We start from the raw sequence: 18,069 nt of genomic DNA, 5'->3' as shown, positions 1-18,069 counted from the left end.
ATATTTTTATATAGATGCTCAAAATTAAGACAGCTTTTATACACTTGTTTTCTGTTATTCTAGATTATAATTTACAAGAATAAGGTATTTTTTTTTTCTTTTCTTTTTATAAACCTTATAAACCTTATAAACCTGTTCTTTCTCTCTCTGTTGTATTTGTATGCACCTGTTTTGTATATTGTAATGTGAAAATGTTCGGATATTGCCAAGTTATTTGAACATAAATAATTTTTTTTCTAAGTACATGCTTCAAATGCATTCGATAATAATTTGTGTAATTTCAACATTAATTTGTAGTTGTTTTGTAAAGAATGCACATGCTTAAATCATTCAAATCTTGGCTCTGAATGTAGCATACAATCAGAGAGGAGACCTTGCCCAGTGACACAAGCTATCAAGCTAAATCATCCTGCAAAGTCAAAGTCCACTTGGCTAGCATCACAACACATTATTATCAAAAAGATACTTTACACCAGCTGTGACTCAGTATCGCTAGTTTACTTCAACAGTCAAACAGGTTAAGAAAAGACAGTAACTGAGGTGACAGAAAAAAGACCTTAACCGCAGATCATAATGGAAACAACATCCTCCCTGTTTAAGTAAGTAACATTATTTATTTTTTTTGATATTCAGTACTGTTATTTACAAAATACATTTTTATTTTTAGAAGTATGCTTTGAGTAAAAAGTTGCCACAAATATACATTTGATAAAGTTATTAGTAAATAGATACAAAATACATGCTGACATATTTAGTTTAGATGGTTTTGTCAGTGTTTGTCCTTATAGCTTTAACACTGGACTTTAACTGTTGGTCTCTCACAATACATTTGTTTCACTCCATAAACAGCTCTTTTGATAAGACAGAGTCTGATTACAGCCATGCGCCGTCTGTGCTCCCACTTTTGAAGCAGTCATTGATTATTCTAGGAAAAATGCCATTTTTGTCATTATTAACCTCCATGGATCTCTTTCTACCATGGAACGCAATACAAGGATTTAGAAGAATCATACTGGTATTATATTCATATTAATCATATTTAAAAAAATCGAAAAAAATAAGAAGGCCTATTGTTGTTTTTGAACTTAGAAAAGCTCACAAAATACCAAAGTATTATAAAACAGTATTGAATAGCTTTCATTATTTAATAATCTAACTTTTGGTGATAGTGATCTTTGCTGTTAGTGAGCTGTGATCAGATCAGCAAGTCCGCCAAACACGAGAATCAAATCAGCCTGATTTGTCAGACAATTACTCAGACAAACTTTGTGAATTGTATGATTCAGTGATAAAATATTTGTCCACAAATATTATTAAAGGGTTATTAAATAATCAGTAATTTGAGCATTATTGTTCCTTTAGGTGGAGTTCCTTTTCTACACTGATCTTTGACAAAGCCATTTTTTTGTAGTCAAATTTTTCTTCCCCACATCACTCTTTCTCTCAGGTCAGTGTCTCGGCGGGTATGGTCGCCTCCTCAGCGTCCGTTCAGAGTGTGTTCCTGGAACAGAGAGGTCAAAAAAGGAATCACTGCCGGAACTCTAGAGGAGCTCAAAGAGAAGGTTGGAAAATTAAACATTGTTCAACTGGAAGTTTTGCCACTTTAAGGGTCTTTTAGATGTAGATACACTGCTAAATACTCTCGCCTCTTGGGGCTTGCAGTGGTTTTATCTTTGTGAAGCAACTCTACCTTGTGTTAAAGCTCAACCGGTTTTCTAGACATCTACAATGACCAGGATAACTGAGAACCCTCGTTGTACGTTTTAACATTCTGGGGCATTTTATACTTTGATTCTTACCTCAGGCAGCCCAGGCTCTCTTGATATCTATTATGATGACTTTGGTGTGTGAAGAAGACGGGACAGAGGTTGACTCAGAAGAGTTCCTCTTAGCTCTGCCGGACAACACTGTTTTTATGGCCCTAAAACCCGGAGAGATCTGGAAACCTCACCCTGTATGTATTTTTATTTTACATTTTTAATCTTGAATTATTAGTTGCTTTTTAGCGGTTTTACCACTTATTTGAAAGGTGGTAATGTGTGTCACATTCATACCATTAAAATTCAAATCCCAGTGAAACATTTTGCATATACAGAACTCATTAATGAATACGGCGTGTCATCCAGTTCCTTATCTTTACTTCATCTATCCCTCCTAGTTACGTCAAAAGGGTGGAAACAAACCAGGTGAGAGTAAACCAAGGACAGGAAAAGACATTGCTCAAATCACCTTCGATCTTTACCGTACGCACCCCAAAGACGTATTCGGCTCACTAAATGTGAAAGCCACATTCCAAGGGCTCTACTCGGTCAGCGCAGATTTTCAATGCTTGGGGCCAAAGAAAGTCCTGAGGTAAACACTCTCAGCTTTTTTATGATTTGTTTTACTATTTATTTGCACAAAATAACCTTTTTTCAAGTCATTGAATTGCATCCTACAATTGGTGGTCTTTCAGGGAGGCCCTCAGGGTCATGTCGACTCTACTCCATGCTGCTGGACACTTACTGATCTCATCTGCTGCTGTAATTCGCCGCATTATCCATGGGGCGGATCTCCTTCAAGCTCAGCATGGCAAACCTATAGAGTATTGGGAATAACTGGAGTGTAAGGAGTAACCAGAGAAATTGGACATGAATTCGAGATCGCTAAAAATGTAACGGAGGGACGCTTTTCTAAAATGTTTCCTAGATAGGTTTATATGGTAACATTAAGGTTCATGTTAACATTGATGCATTAGGTATAATGAATAACAACAATTCATCTAGGCAAATGTTAATTTACCCACCACTGTAATTTATTCCAGTAATGGTAAAGCTGAATTTTTAGCAACTGTTAGCAGTTTCGAACTTTACAAATCATTTTTAGAAATCATTCTAATATGCTAATTTTGGTGCTCAAAAATATTTATTATTATTAGTGTTAATACTTGTGGGAATCAAAAATAGAAAGCACAAAAGAACAGCGTTAATTTGTTAGCCGATACCTAATGCGTTAAACTATGTTAATGAACTTTACTGTAAATTTATACTTTGCTGGTTTAATGGAAGATCACTCCAGGATAATGCTTGTTTCTATGAAAACTGCCCTTAAGGAGTGATTGGTTTTATTATTAGTCTAGGACTACCCAGTGTTACTTATTCTATGTATTTGAGCTTCTTTATAAATGTTTATTTTAACTTTACCGATACTTTATTCAATACGTTTATGTGATAGACTACTGTATAATTTTAAGTAACTTTGGATACAAGCGTCTGCTAAATGAATGAAAGTAAAAATGCAAATAGTATGTAAATATGAAAGTGTTATAATAGTGAATGTTTGAAAAAAGAAAAATGTAAATAAATCAAAAAATGTTTTAAGATCAATTTATTAAGTAAAACCAAATTGGTACAAAAAGCTTCAGCACAAAAAAAGGACAGTCTTTCTAGTCAGCTTACTCAATGCATAGACTAATAAACTCCATATTAACACTACGTAAGGTTTTAATTAGTCTTCAAATAATAATAATAAAAAAATAAAGAAAAATTATATATTTTGATTGGGGAGAAAAATAAAAATCAAGCACATAAATATGTAGTATTATGTCAGTGTAGTGTTTCCATCAAAGAAACATATTTGTGTAGCACACTGGATCTAAAAGATTGCAGTTATGCTTATATCTTTAAATACAAATGACCTTTGTAAAAGCAAACATCTACATATCTAAGCTCGAAGTGCAACTTAAACATGAAAATGGCAACACACATGCATTCACTCTGTTGAATCACACAGAGAACCCACAACGAATAGAACTCTGATAAAACAAGCTACAAAACAAAATACATTGTACAGTCATTCAGTGTCTTGCCATACACAATTTAGTTTCAGTTATTTTAAGGTAAATATTCTAATACTAAATATTTTTAGATTCAAGTAAGATGCTTAGTTTTGGAAATACATATTGCATAACAACGTGGTGAGAGAGGTTCTACAAGGCCCTGGATCATAGCATTAAACTGGGATGGAAATATCCAGACAGGTTAAAGGAGAGGGAAGAAAAAAAAAAAAAAAAGGTTTTGTGTAACATCTTTGGCAGTGACGTGGAATTCAGTTTCCACCTATCTGCACAGCTACAAATGCCATCGTAAACCGACTTTGCTTGTGAGGTCAGAGTTCACCCTCAGGCACAACTGGGGCACTTCCCCTAAAAAGTTCATTCCATGTTGCTGCTTCGCCCCCTCCACCACCGTTAATCGGCGCAGAATTGCCCAAGCTCAAACCAGAGCTCATGCTCTCAAAAGAAAATCTCCCGTGAGTATTTCCCGCCCCTTTTCTGCTGTTGCGTTATAACTGAGATGATGCGCTCCCTCTCCTCCGAGGTCATCCAGCGCATCTGATTGTGTTTGACGTGGTAACGTGTGTCTCCGTACCACTGGATGATCTCTGTCCGCGTCAGACCAGTCTTCTGCTGGAGTATCAAGTAGTCGTCGCTTGTGGGCCACTGGCAGCGCAGGAAGCTTTGCCGCAAAATTTCCAACTGTTCCCTCGTCTTCTTGCGAAGCCTCACGTTCGGCTCTACCCGGCCGCGGATGAATGACGGAGATGGAGAAGGAGAGGGAGAGATGTCCGCAGAATGCTGTTGAATGGAAGCGCTGCCGTCATCAAACTCGCCTTCGTCGCTTATGTCCTCCTTGGTCTCATTCGACTGGTTGACTGGTCCCTCATCGTCAGCCAAATCCACGTCAACCTCGAACCCCGCCTCTGTGTCTTCAACCTCGTCGTTGTCGTACAAATCAGCACCCGGCAGAACATCGTTCTCCAGCTCGTTCTGGGAGCTATGCTGCATCAGCTGCAGAGACCGATTGCGCTTCGCGAGCTTAGCCAGCCAAGCCCTGCCGTTCTTGCGAAGCTGATAGCGGCTGTCAGCGAACCACTTGCGAATTTCACGCCGATTAAGTCCGGTCATTTTCTGCAGGCGCTGAACTTCGCCGTCAGATGGCCAAGACTTCTGTACGAAACTGCGGCGCAGGGCCATCAGCTGCGCTTTAGATTTTTTCCCCGGTAAGCAGTGTAGAGACTGTGAAAGCTCAGGGAGTTCGGGGTACGACACTGCGGCGTGTTGGTTGTACGATGAGCGTCCAAATGAATCGAGCAACTGGACTCCAGTATTGTGAGATGGTGGAAGGTTTCTACTGTCACTTTGGAATTGGGGATTAGCTTGAGGAACTTGAGATGCAGGTGCAAGACCGTTTTTGTACACAACAGTAGTGCTGAGCAACTGCTGCATGCCGTTATTGGATTGGGAAGCATTATTCTGACTAAAATGCAAGCGGTTTTGGTCACTGGTGATGAGCTGAGGAACAGTCCGGCTGGGTTGAGGCGTCTGATCTCTTTCATCTACATGAGCGACTGCCGTAGGTGGCGGTATAAAAACTTGAGGTTCTTCGCGATCTAAACAGTCATCCTCGTCATTTATTTCCACACATTCCTCGACTACCGCCCTTTTCTGAATGTGCCACAGCTTGCGTCGCGTCTCTTGGATGTCGTCGTCAGCCCAGCTGATCCCGTAACGTACCCGCTGCATCATGAACCATGCTTTAACTCGGTCCGGGGGCAACGCACATTTTCTGGCTAGAGCGCTCGCCTCCTGTGAAGTGGGGTATGGGAATGCATTAAACGCTTCTACCAGTTCTGACACAGCATCCAGCTCGCGGACCTGCTCCGAACGCACCCAGATAAGCTTTAACCCATCGGATACCAGTGGAAGACAAACCAGGTTGGTCTGGTTGTGGGTCGATGTGCCGGAGGAGACGGTTTGCCTCTTTTGGCAGGACTCCTTGGTCCCTGAAGAGCAGGGTGACTTCTCCGGAGGTAGCTCGGGGGATGAGCTCTGCGATCCTTCAGGAGCAAGTGAGTCGTCCATCTTCTCTTCCTGTTCTTTGGGATCCACAGAAGATGAGGTCTCATTTGAGTCTTCGGGAGTCTGAAGAGAAGTCGATTCTGTTCCCTCAGTCGTGACTGGCTGAAAGGGGTGAGATCAAGAAATATGAATATAAAATGCATCCGATGAGAAATTCTCTCTTATTGGCTTACAGTTACAAAAGCACAAAAGGTCATCTTTAGTTTGTTACCACAAAAATCAGCTCCTACTTTTAATGTAATACTTTGAGTTTATGATGATGATGATATTAATAATAATGTATGTGAATATGATTTATTTTTTATATGCCTCTCTCTTATGACCAGCAATGTTACTCATATGACATCACAGAAATGCTCAAATAACAATCTAATCACTTTCTCATGAACAATATCAATATCAACAAATAACAGCAATTTCTATTTCATGGCAACTTGAGCAAATTAGATAAATGTACGCAAGTATTACATGGGGCTAAAAAACTACTAATCCATGGGAATTTCATATGCGCTTTTATCATTTCAGTTTGAGGAATAAGGCCTGTCATTGTTACTTGAAAGCATTCAAGTCACCTAAATTATAAACACATATACTTTCAAACACGGCTGTGTGTAATTTTCTAAAACATAACTTTTATGTAAACATAAAAAAAAACAGGCATACAGCTAATTTGCCACAAACTAAACTACTAAAAACCAATTGGATATTTCTGAATATATATATATATATATATATATATATATATATATATATATATATATATATATATATATATATATATATATATAATTACAGATATACACGCCTAGTAAGTCGGGATAGAAGAAGCGGCTCTAGTTGTTTTATACAGCTAACACAGACTGCTACAGCTAACTTTACTCACTTTATCAGCAGGAACGCTCCTTTCCAGGTCACCGTTTAAGCAGGGTGTCTCCACATCAGCCACACGCTCCTCCTCTGGGGTTTCACGTCCCTCGCTCCTCACCGAGTCAGAAAGACTGGTGACAGGGTGAGCGGCGTGCAGGTGCTGACTGAGGCATTTCACGTCTTGCGCTTTATAACCACAAATCCGGCACTCGTAAGCGTCCCTAACCGTCATCTCCCCGGCATCTCCTCCAGGCTTTTCCGCCGGGTCTGAAGGTGAAGACTGCGTGCTCGTGCTCTCGAGCTGCGGAGCTGCGCACCGCTCCATGGCAACCTATGCACGACCGAGCCAAGACGCAATTCATACAAGCGAGCGCAGAGGCTAGACAGCTAATTTTCTCTCGCAACAAAGTCGGTGTGCAATACCCTGAAGTATGCAACGAGTTTCATTTGAATAAAAGAGTTGCATACGGAGTCAAAATGCAGGAATTGAAGGCTGAGTCCTAATTTATGGTCACACTGGTCTGAATGTGGAACAAAGGCGTGCTAGCCAGCGAGCTAACACAAGAGCTTGTCGTGCTGGCTTCACACAGATGCATAAAAAGTAAAAACTGGCGGCTCAGATGCAACCCGGTTTATTTATTGGTTTTCTGATGTAGTTACTTGAGAAATAAGGCAATTAAAAGCTTCATTCCCTGCTGATCGCACTCGCCTTCGGGTCGCACACTAGCCCAGAAAGCTGTCACAGGTTTGGTTTGTCGCATCCCCAGAATGTGAAACCAGAGCTGCTTCAAAATAAAAGTTCATTGACAGCCGCTCTATTTATGAAAAAAAGCTATAAACATACACATTTACACACACACATACACACACATAGTGATGAAGAACAGGCTAAATACTATTCTATAAGACCAATACATTCAGGAATGAACTCATTTAGAAAAAAAATTATAAATGCTAAAAAAAAAAAAAAAAATACACACATATATATATATTAAATGTGTTTGGATTGGGTGTTAGTGTACTTCATATGAACACAGGAAACCTGTGTGTGAATGTACATTGGTATTTGACTTAAAATTTGTTGCATTTTTTATTTGTTTCCTCAATGGCATGCATATTGATTTATTACAATTCTTTCTCTCTCAGACAAAATGTGACGCTGAACCACAAAATGGAAATGAATAAGCTTTCCGTTTGTGTACAGTTTGTTTGAATAGTACAATATTTAGCTGAGATACAACTATTTGAACATGTGGAATCTGAGGTTACAAAAAAAGCCTTTAAGGATGATAAAAATAGTTTCTTAGCTATGTGTATTACCAATCAAAAACAAAACAGTTTTGATATAGCCTGCTTATGGTAGGGGATTTATAAAATATCTTCATAGAACATAATCTTCACTTAATGATTTTGGCTTTAAAGAAAAATCATAAATTTTGACCCATACAGTGCATTTTGGCTATTGCTACAATGCTATTCAAGACTAGTTTTGTGGTCCAAAGTCCCAAATGCAGCTCATTTCATATAGCAAGTACTTTAAAGCAGAACAAAAATGAGAATGAGAAAAATTGGAGTTGATGATACTGTTACATTTAATCAAAAAATTAAATGTAATATTCATTTAATTTTATCACAGCCTTTTATCTCACATGGGCTGAAGAAGATTAAGGATTAAGTCGTTACTTAGTTTAATGTTGTTAATGATAAACTCAAAAACAAGTCATTAAAAAGGGTGGAATACAATTCTGGCTATAGAGGATAGTAAAAAATAAAGGTCACTAAGGTACACCAGATGGTCTTGATTTCCAAAAAGTTTTAGCTTGAAACAAACTAAATAATCTGCCACTGGGGTGAGCAAAATAATCTTGTTTTCTGTTATAAGATTGAAATGAGCTATTTTGCTTACCCCATTGGTAGATTACTAAACTTGTAAAAAACAATACACATGTAGCTATAGTCAATAGTAAAAGAAGAAAGGTCACTAATTAATCATAAATCATAATCTCTGCATTTTAGCAGGCATCATTCCATTGGTAATATATTAACATGTACCATAAAAATAACCAAAGGTCAATTGCTGTGTATATAAAGAAGGTTTTACAGATTTGCATCTTACAGACCCATCATAGCAAGGACAAAGAAAGAGATCGTAGGACATTTGACAAATCAGCAGCAAGTATGTCGGCCATGACTGAAGTTTCCAAGGAACACTCTGTGAGCTGTGATTTATGTGTGGAGGTGGAAACACTGGCGCTGAAGACCTGCTTGAAGTGTGAAATCTCTATGTGTGCTCAGCACCTGCAGACCCACCTGAACACTCCAGTGCTGCTGCAAACCCATCCACTGACTAATCCTGTAAAATCAGGTTCCTCTAGTCAAATGTCCAGCAAATGCTCAGCTCATGGCAAGCTTGTGGAATACTACTGCCTGGATGATCGCGTGCTGGTGTGCGTGTCTTGTGCTATCGAGGGAGGACATCGGCTGCATAAAATGAAGACGCTTCAGACTGCCCATGTGGAGCTGGTGGGTCAACTGAAAGAGGAATTAAAGGCACTGGCTGAGAGGCAGAACCAGGCTGAAACGCTGGAAAAGTGGCATAAAGACCAAAGGCAGACTCTGGAGATGTGTGTGGGTCAGCTGATGGAGTCTGGATCAGCCCTGAAGGATCTGGTCTTCACAAGTTTACAGACTTCAGTATCAGCCAGACTGAGCGCTCTTCAAACCGCCCAGCAAGCTATCAGTTTGGCTCTAGAGGAAGATGATGATTTCAACTTCTTGCAGACATTTGCCAGTGTACATGAAGCTATAATGGAAGCTCGCAAAGTCGATCTGAAACTAGGTTTGGAGTCACAAGCTGATAACGCTGAATTAATTAAGGAGATCCAAAAGGATGGAGAAAAGATTGAGGAGCAGGTACACAAACTCCAGAGACAGTTTCTTGCTTTTGCTGATCCTAAATCGTACTCCATAGTTCAGGTTGATCAAAATGAAGTCTCAGAACTAACCTTTGACCCGCAGACACTAGGGCCTGAGATGACTCTGTCAAAAAACCTGAAAACGGTTTTCTACAGTTTCTCTAACAGAACCCAGACCCATGCTTTTGCAAACCTGCCTAGTACACAGACACTTTGTTGCCTGCAAACAAAAGAAGGTAGCAATCTGCGCTGGTGCCTCAAGATCTCTGAGAATTTTGACTGGACCATTGGTCTTTGTGATACCAGAGCCAGAAACGGAAATTATGCAGAAGTATATGGACTAAAGAAACAGAGTAATTCTCTTTTATCTTTAAAATCAGAAGATGTGAAGCAAAATCTTTCAACACTTGACACATATGGATCTACACGTATTCAGACTTTTATAAACTCTGTCACTGGGCCATGGAAGGTAGAAGTGATCTGGGACCATGCTTCAAAACAACTAGCCTTTTACAGCAGAAATAAACTAAACAAAGGTTTTTTACTGTGTAAACATAAAATAGACATATGCAGACAAAGGCTTTGTCCCTTTATTACTTTTGAAAAAATAACCACTACTCTACAAAACATAGAGAGGGAGCTGCTTCAGATTACTCAAAAATACCCCAGTATGTCTGTGGGCCAAGGCACTTGTACAGAAATACTCTGTGTTCTCAAACAATAATCAGATAATTATTATGTATTAAGTATTATGAATAACATTTGTTGTTTATTACTTTTTATATCTGTTCAAGTTTTCTTGCAGTTACCTGTTTCTTGTTGCATGGTAAAATAATTTGCTTTTCAAAGCTGCTTTAAAGAAGAGCCCAGTTAATTTTATTGTTAGGAAACATTTCATAAAGGATGTATTATCAAAAGTTGAGTTTATTAAGACATAAGTATATTCTTGTCAAAATGTAGTACATTTCTTGTTTTCTATTTTTTCCTTTAAAAATATATCCAATTGTTGATGAGTCAATTGTTACAACTCACATGTACAATTATGGGTTGTTTATTTTTGCATGGAAAATTCTCAGACTGGACTTTCTATTATTCACTTTCTGGATGAAGAATCTCTTTCTTAAAATTATATATTAAAAATATTATACGTTGTATTTTCGTCTTACACACGATTTTTATAATTAGACAAGAAGATGTGTTTAAAGTTACCTGAAAAATCCTCATTTAACAATTTTCTATGTAACATTTGTCATGTCAAACTTTACACCAGTATGCCACTTTAGCTAAAAGTCAAACAAATTCTCACAGTCACTTTCTGAGACGCAAGCAGGTTAAATGTGGGGAATTTTCTCTAACTCTTTATGCAAGTTTCTTTCACAAACATAAAATACTGTCCAGTACCAAATGAGCTCTTTCTGACATTAAAAAATTCCACAGCATTTTCACAACAGATATACTTTATACATTAATAGATACATATACTTACATTAAAAACATCACAGTGAATTTTATTCACACTACATACTTATAAAGAGTTGCATCATTTGAGAGGCAGTGTTGCAAACAAGATGCCTGCAATTGCTGAAAATAAAATGATTAAAAATATTTCTAGACAATGCATATACATCTTTTCTTTGCAAAGGTTGTAGTAAATTCACGTTTACCTTATAAAATGTATACCTTATATGCAATGCTTTTGATAAATGCATTACAATACAATTTGTTTTTCACTCACTTCTTGAAACGAACAGATGAGATGATCAGTGGGGCAGAGTATTTGTTTTTCATGTTTGTACAGGGGTTTAAGATCGGATATAGATCCTCAGTGAACCACTGATCGGTGAAGGAGTAGATATGAAACCTGGACTCCACATCATAAAAAGAGACCAAGCCTTCCTCATAATCCACAAACACACCCACCGTCTGGGGCTTGTCTTTCAGTGAGAGAGAGACACTGGGTCCAGCACAGGCACTATACTGGTTCCCATTTCTCAACCGCACTGTCCAGTAACCATTCTGAGGATTCAGAGTGATCTTCCCCTTTCTGGTAATGGATTTTCTAGCCACTCCTATATCCCAATCAGTCTTCCCCTTCACCTGCACCTCGAAATAAAACCTTCCAGAGGAGAATCCCTGCTTTCCCAGGACGTTCCCACATTTATTAAACCTCTCTGGATTGTCCGGGACATTCAGATTTTTTCCCCGCGTCTCACTTGTTTTCCATCTTCAGACAAGATGAGATACTTATGAGCTGTATCTGGATCTAGTGTCACATCCGCTAACGAAAAAGATATTTTTTTTTTACATTGCGTACATATTGAGAGCTGATACATGATGCCATTTCACAACAACAATAAGTTAATTAACAAAGTACAAATTATTGATTTCTTACTAACCTGTGTATTTCCTTCTCTTTGCAAACTCTAAAAATACATGTTTTTGAATGCATTTAAAATAAATTTGGTCCAACACAAAAAAATCCACATATCACACAAACCACAAATTTCTGATACAATTCATGTAACATAAGCAACAATAAATTTTAAATAAATTTGACCTATTAAAAACATAAGCTCACCTTTTTGAACCCCCCTCAAATAGCGAACTGAAGAAATGCAAAAATATGCTAAATAAGCATTATAATTGTGCAGCAATTTCTTTTTGTTTAGATACAACTACAAAATAAAGACTTTTAATAGCTAGTTAGTTTGCATCTATATGAATTAGTCAAAAATGCACATTACCTCTTTTTGTGTAAATATATGTACCCACTGCAGCTGCAGTAATGATGCTGACGACAACTGTAATCCACATCCAAATGACTGATGCTCTCCAAATGTGAAATATTTTACCTGTAACAAAAACCTGATTCAATTATACACTTTCAGAAAAAAGTGCAAATCTGTCAGTGGAGTGGTACACAGCTATAGTGTAATACCTATAAAAAAAAAAACATCTTTGTACCTAAAATTGCACATTAGCAGTATTGGGGGTATCGCAGTACAAGTAACAAGTTAAATAACAGGATTACTTTTTTTCAAGTAACTAGTAAAAAAATAAATTACAAAAAAGTAACGCCAATTACTATGTTTTCCCATTTTCTCCTGTTCACGTTGGGAGAAATCAGAAGTGCAGAGTTGTTTTGTGAACATAGTGTAGTTCTGGACTAAATTAATTCATAACACTTACAGAAAAGATTTAGTATTCATTGAAATGAATTAAAACAGTGAACGGCAAAAAATAACACAAACCTGCATTAATTAAATATGTTAACACAAATATCTAATCCCATTATATTAACCAATGTCTTTGTAGATCCAGTTCAATATAAGCATCATTATATAATGCTTTAATAAGCTTTTTTTTTAGCCTGGGGTTCATGCCTTGCACTTTCTCATGTGTTTTTTTACATGGCTTTTATATTTGCTATAAATAGAACTTCTTACATTAGAAACAAGCTATCAAACCTTGCTCATATTTAAAAAGTAACATAATATTGGCAAATCTGTGATCAGATGGTATTTCCGAATCATTACGATTGCATTACATTAACTTGAAAATTTCAAGATGACAAACTATCCAATTCGTACTTACTTGAGACGACAATGTCACTTTGCAACATATGATTCCCCAGTTTGACTCTACACTGATACTTGGTCTCACTGCCATGTACAGTGATCCTGTGTTTCAACGCGTAGCCCTTCACATCATTATATGTCTCTTCAGTATCCGAAGTCATATTCTCTCCTTTACTGTCCAGCCACTGAAGCTCAGGTTTAGGTTTCCAACCTTCACATTCACACAGCAGACGAAGCGCTCCTGAATGATCGAACTCCTCTACGATGATCAGAGGAGGAGCTGCAGAGATAAGAATAATTCATTCACTGTACTTGTAGAGTTTACCATCTGTACGTTTGACTTCAAAAGCACTGTAGATCCGAAAGGATATTTCTGAGATATCTTTTCTCACCTCTGACATCAACGCTAACAGTGATGTCATCATACCAGGAGCTGGACTCAATAAAACACTTGTAAACGCCTTCATCGGAGACTCGGACCGATGAGAGTTTAAGTGAGGCGTTTCCATTCTGTAGTTCTTCGTGAAACAGTGCCGTTCTCCCTCTGTAGTTTTGGTTCTGCTTAGTGATTTTGCTCTCTCGATCTTCATAGAGATGCACGATTGAGTCCTGAAGGTCAAGTCTAAACCATTCCACTCTCATGTTTACAGCACTGGTGTTGGGCTTGATGGAGCAGGGCAGTATCACATCTTCACCCGTGAAAGTAAAGACAGGTTCTGCAGGTCCCGCAACATTATACATCTCTAAGACGTAAAATACAACAAACACGTCAGAATTGGACTTCAAAAAAGACACCACTTAATTTATGGATGTATAGGAGTTAAAGTAGTATCTCCTTATAATGCTAAATCCTCTGCATTTTACATTTTACATGTAACACAAATACATGCACAAAGAAGTCACTCTGATTACTATGCTGTGGTTTCATTCACAGCATTAAATGGACCTGGTAAGAGAATAATTACCTGATCTTAAATCTGTAATTGCAAAAAACATCAGAGTCACTCCAACTAACTTCATCCCGGCAAAGAAACCGCTTTACTGTATAAAAGCAGAATGCAGGAACAGAATGCCTTTTATTACAAATAGTATGCTGTTTGTTAAATAAAATAAATTCAAATGATTATATTTAGTCAAAATGCTTACCTGATTTGTCTCTTGTAAACAATGTTTAAAAAGACGTGCTAGCACTTCCTTTTAGAGAAAAACCAGTCGAACCAGAAATCACACACACACTCACACACACACACACACACACACATTTAACATTTAGTACATGCACCCTAAACGCCTATACTTGTCGATTTCAGTGATCTTATTGTTAACTCGGAAGCTATTAAAAATAATGACTGTTAAGTGAAATAAAGCAGAATTTTATTTTATTTAAAAAACCCACACATTTGAGATGTTGCCAGGGAACTAAACAAGTTTTGTTACTAAAACTGAAATAAAAAATAAATAAAGCTGAAATGTTAAAAACTAAATACAAAAAGCACATAACAAAATGACTAAAATGCAAGCTAATATTATGTTTAGGTTTCAGTTTCTGAGCGCTTTTATCAATTATCACCAGCAAATGAATAAATGTTGTTCCAAACTGGCACGACTTGCTTGAAAAAACAACAACGTTAGTTTTTAATAAATCATATAATATACAATGTGTATATACAAATGATTGTTACAAATACAATAAAAAAAGCATCACCTGAACTGTTGCCTATTGACACACCTTTTTGTATATGCATTTCTGACATATTAATTTTCAAAATATAAGACCATACATAAGTCATACAATAATATTCGGATGTTTATTGAAAGCAAATGTTGTAACTGAACTGGCACAGTTATTGTATTACTATTGGTCACTCATTATTATTGTTCGCACCAGCTGATGTTCTGTATTTTGAGCGTAGGGAAGTATATTGGGCGTGAGTCTTCTGCATACTCTTTTGCTCCAGCAGCAGTTTTTGTCGATGAGTCTGCAGAGTGTCCTGCTGTTTTTTTAGAGCTAGAGCTCTCTGGAAAAGGAGTTCATGCTCCTCATGCAGGCTTTCTTTCTCCTGAAACTCTTTATTTATGTAAGACGTCAGGTAGCGAGATGCCTCCTGGGAAAAAAAGGAAAGAAAATATTCTGACCTAGTAACTTATGGTGATGTAACTGCACAGTTATACTGACTGAATTCACAGCAGCGTTCACTCACCTTGTTGGCTGAGATAGTGAAAGCATGCACAGTGTCTACTGCCTGTTGCTCACAGCTCTTCTTCTTTTTAATGAAGTCAGCCTTGAGAGCCACCAGAGACTCTGAATGTTGACACTGCATGGTAGTCAGCTCCTTCTCCAGCTCAGTGATACGACATGACTGCTGCTGTTGTAGAGTCTACGACACAGAAATACATACACTGACAGTCAGACGTTCAGGTTCAATAAGACTGGCAATGTCTCTTATTTCTCTCTTATGCTCATCAAGGTTGTATTTAAAAATTAATGGTTTATATTTTAATATACTTTAAAATATAATTTATGCATAGCTGAATTTCTAATATGCTTATTCTATGATAAATAAAGAGTTAAAAAGAACAGCATTTTTAACAATGCTATCATGTCTGATCAATTTAACACATTCTTGCTGAATAAAATATTCGTAAATTATAAAAATAAAATGATTAAACTGTAGTGTTTATTGTTAGAAAAGATTTTTTTTTAACTTTCTTTTTCATCATTGAATACTGAAAAAAGTGTCACAGATTCTAATAAAATATTAAGCAGCACAACAGTTTCCAGCACTGATAATAAATCAACATTTGATTCTGGAGGATCATGGGACAAAGAGAGTAGAGTAGACAATGGCAGAGGAAAATTCAGCCTTGACATCACAGGAAACAATTATATTTTACAGTTTATTAAAATAGAACCTATTATTTTAAATTGCAATTTTTGAAAAAAGAAAGATTATTCAAATGGATTTGGAATTCAATATATGTAAACACATAAATATGGTACTTAGTCTGTGTTATTGTGCAATACATTAAACTTAAAATGTTACATATGTATTGTTTCATCTGTATATTCATCAAATGACACTTAGAAAAAGGTGAAAGACCATTCATACAAACAGGATGTGAGAATCCAAATTAAATTACAATTTTACCCCAGTACACACAAAGAAACAAGAAAAGATATTCTGTTACCTCAACCTCTTTCAAGCCTACGATTTCACTATTTAGCAGAGCCAGCTGATTTTCCATCTGCAGGATCTCTGTCTGCAACTCTGAAAACACAACACACATTCAAGTGCAACACTTGATGTTTTAATAGCATCTAGCTAAGTACTGATTGCACCTGCTGCTTGTGAACCGATTTGTGATCACAACAGCATGACAACCAGCCTCTTTATTAAGTTACAGTACATTATAATCACACATTCTCACATGTCTCACCATCGGACTGCTCTTTATGTTTATCCTGCATGTTCTGTCTCTGTCTCTGCAGCTCCTCAAGTTCCTTACGGCTCTGATCGCTCAAATTCAATATTGCTTTCTGCCTCTTCTCTGCCCTTTCAGACATATATGACATGTACTCTTTCTACACGGCACAAAGAACAAGAACGGTGTGCACATATCTGTGAACATGACACATATTTAAAAGCAATTATGTCGAGTCATGTTAATTCGTGAGAGCTTACACTTTCAATGCGGCTCTGAGCGATCTCATTCTGAAGAAACTGGTTATCTTTTCGTCTGGAGTTGAGTGTTTGTTAAACTTTTCAAACATAAAGGCACACCAATCATATCTTTAAGTTGCCGGGCTGGACTGTATTAGGATTTAATCATCTGTTTCAAAGTCATTATGACAGCACACTGACTTCTAAAAAGGCGAATGACTTCTGTTTCTTTCCCACAACGATATGTACAGTCGCTTTAATGATATAAAACGGTTTGCTGGCCTTAGCTGGTCTAGATGGTTTCACAATCCAGGTCATGCTGGTCGACCATCCCCAACCAGATGCATGTGCAACAACCATCAATAGAACCATCAACCAAGACTAGTCTGGAGACAAGCTAACTATGGTAATGTGGTTTCAGCAAGGAACTATGTTTCTGTTCGTGCAAAAGGATACTTTTGTTCAACTCTCCTTTTCAGTGTGCTTAGGTTCTCAGTTAGCGTCTCATATCTGTGGATTGCAAAGCGATATTAACTAGACTGATGTACAGTCCACATCAAAAGTGATCCAAAATGTACTTTGCATCTCTACAGACGACTCACTCCTTGTGTAACAGCGTCTGTCTTTGTGATTCATCTTGTCCCTCGCTTTCAGCCGAGACACCTGCGTCCTGCTGGCTCTTTGACTCGCTTGTCTTCTTTGATGACATCCCGAAACCACCTAGAAAAGGTGTTTACTCGCAAACAGCACGACAAACGGATTTCTATTTAACGTCACTAGCCTAGTGAAGCTCAATCAGCTCTTCACCCTTTCCCACTCCTATAGTTGTTTGCACGCCGTAACCAAGACAACCACATATAATATCCGTGAAAGCAGCCAGATCCACAGCATATTTATATGTATAACACTTTGTTTTGCTAATGCATATATTACATATTCATAGTGAAGCCTAATTTAAGTTAATTTAGCAAAATCCACCTGCGAACAGCGTGTTTGAAATATATTGATAGGTGATGTGACTCACGCTGGCCGCTAGATGGCGTAAGATGCCCTACTGGTGTTGCCATGTTGCCATGTCCGCAAATTATAAGCTAATGTGGATATATATATATATATATATATATATATATATATATATATATATATAT

General features: G+C 37.4%; 4 protein-coding genes across 4 annotated transcripts; 1 reads left to right on the top strand and 3 right to left on the bottom strand.

The window, feature by feature from the left end:
* Positions 1-446: 446 nt before the first annotated feature.
* cideb (cell death inducing DFFA like effector b) lies at positions 447-3,359 on the top strand. Its single transcript, XM_043245593.1, has 5 exons — positions 447-599; positions 1,448-1,562; positions 1,805-1,954; positions 2,159-2,352; positions 2,456-3,359. Exons 1-5 carry the CDS (start codon positions 574-576, stop codon positions 2,595-2,597), a joined length of 627 nt encoding a protein of 208 aa, XP_043101528.1. The 5' UTR covers positions 447-573; the 3' UTR covers positions 2,598-3,359.
* Positions 3,352-7,549, bottom strand: homezb (homeobox and leucine zipper encoding b). The gene is given in 3 exon segments (XM_043245592.1): positions 3,352-4,291; positions 4,293-6,001; positions 6,783-7,549. Coding segments are annotated over 3 exon segments (2,163 nt in total). The 5' UTR covers positions 7,092-7,549; the 3' UTR covers positions 3,352-4,146.
* A 3,409-nt stretch (positions 7,550-10,958) lies between these two features.
* LOC122348165 (butyrophilin subfamily 1 member A1-like) lies at positions 10,959-14,460 on the bottom strand. The gene is given in 9 exon segments (XM_043243435.1): positions 10,959-11,876; positions 11,879-11,959; positions 12,078-12,104; positions 12,260-12,286; positions 12,426-12,533; positions 13,276-13,539; positions 13,652-14,002; positions 14,225-14,300; positions 14,406-14,460. Coding segments are annotated over 8 exon segments (1,377 nt in total). The 5' UTR covers positions 14,280-14,300; positions 14,406-14,460; the 3' UTR covers positions 10,959-11,412.
* Positions 14,461-14,663: 203 nt separating this feature from the next.
* Positions 14,664-17,930, bottom strand: ccdc166 (coiled-coil domain containing 166). The gene is made up of 7 exons (XM_043245432.1): positions 17,524-17,930; positions 17,378-17,431; positions 16,943-16,997; positions 16,698-16,842; positions 16,449-16,528; positions 15,461-15,637; positions 14,664-15,364 (listed from the first exon to the last, which is right to left on the bottom strand). The coding sequence occupies exons 1-7, from the start codon at positions 17,628-17,630 to the stop codon at positions 15,122-15,124; spliced, it is 861 nt and encodes a 286-aa protein (XP_043101367.1). The 5' UTR covers positions 17,631-17,930; the 3' UTR covers positions 14,664-15,121.
* Positions 17,931-18,069: the final 139 nt, after the last annotated feature.

The sequence above is a fragment of the Puntigrus tetrazona genome, chromosome 7 (genome assembly GCF_018831695.1).
Source record: "Puntigrus tetrazona isolate hp1 chromosome 7, ASM1883169v1, whole genome shotgun sequence".
NCBI classification, from domain to species: Eukaryota; Metazoa; Chordata; class Actinopteri; order Cypriniformes; family Cyprinidae; genus Puntigrus; species Puntigrus tetrazona.
Note: the sequence above shows the minus strand (reverse complement) of the source record. Positions and strands in the feature narration are given on the sequence as shown.

Coding starts and splice junctions, on each gene's coding strand:
- ccdc166 (XM_043245432.1), bottom strand. CDS start 17,630: ATGTCATCAAAGAAGACAAGCGAGTCAAAGAGCCAGCAGGACGCAGGT. Junction 16,843..16,942: donor CTCAGAGCCGCATTGAAAGT/GTAAGCTCTCAC, acceptor TGTGCCGTGTAG/AAAGAGTACATGTCATATAT. Junction 15,365..15,460: donor TCACTATCTCAGCCAACAAG/GTGAGTGAACGC, acceptor TTTTTTTCCCAG/GAGGCATCTCGCTACCTGAC.
- cideb (XM_043245593.1), top strand. CDS start 574: ATGGAAACAACATCCTCCCTGTTTAA. Junction 1,563..1,804: donor TAGAGGAGCTCAAAGAGAAG/GTTGGAAAATTA, acceptor TTCTTACCTCAG/GCAGCCCAGGCTCTCTTGAT. Junction 2,353..2,455: donor GGGCCAAAGAAAGTCCTGAG/GTAAACACTCTC, acceptor GTGGTCTTTCAG/GGAGGCCCTCAGGGTCATGT.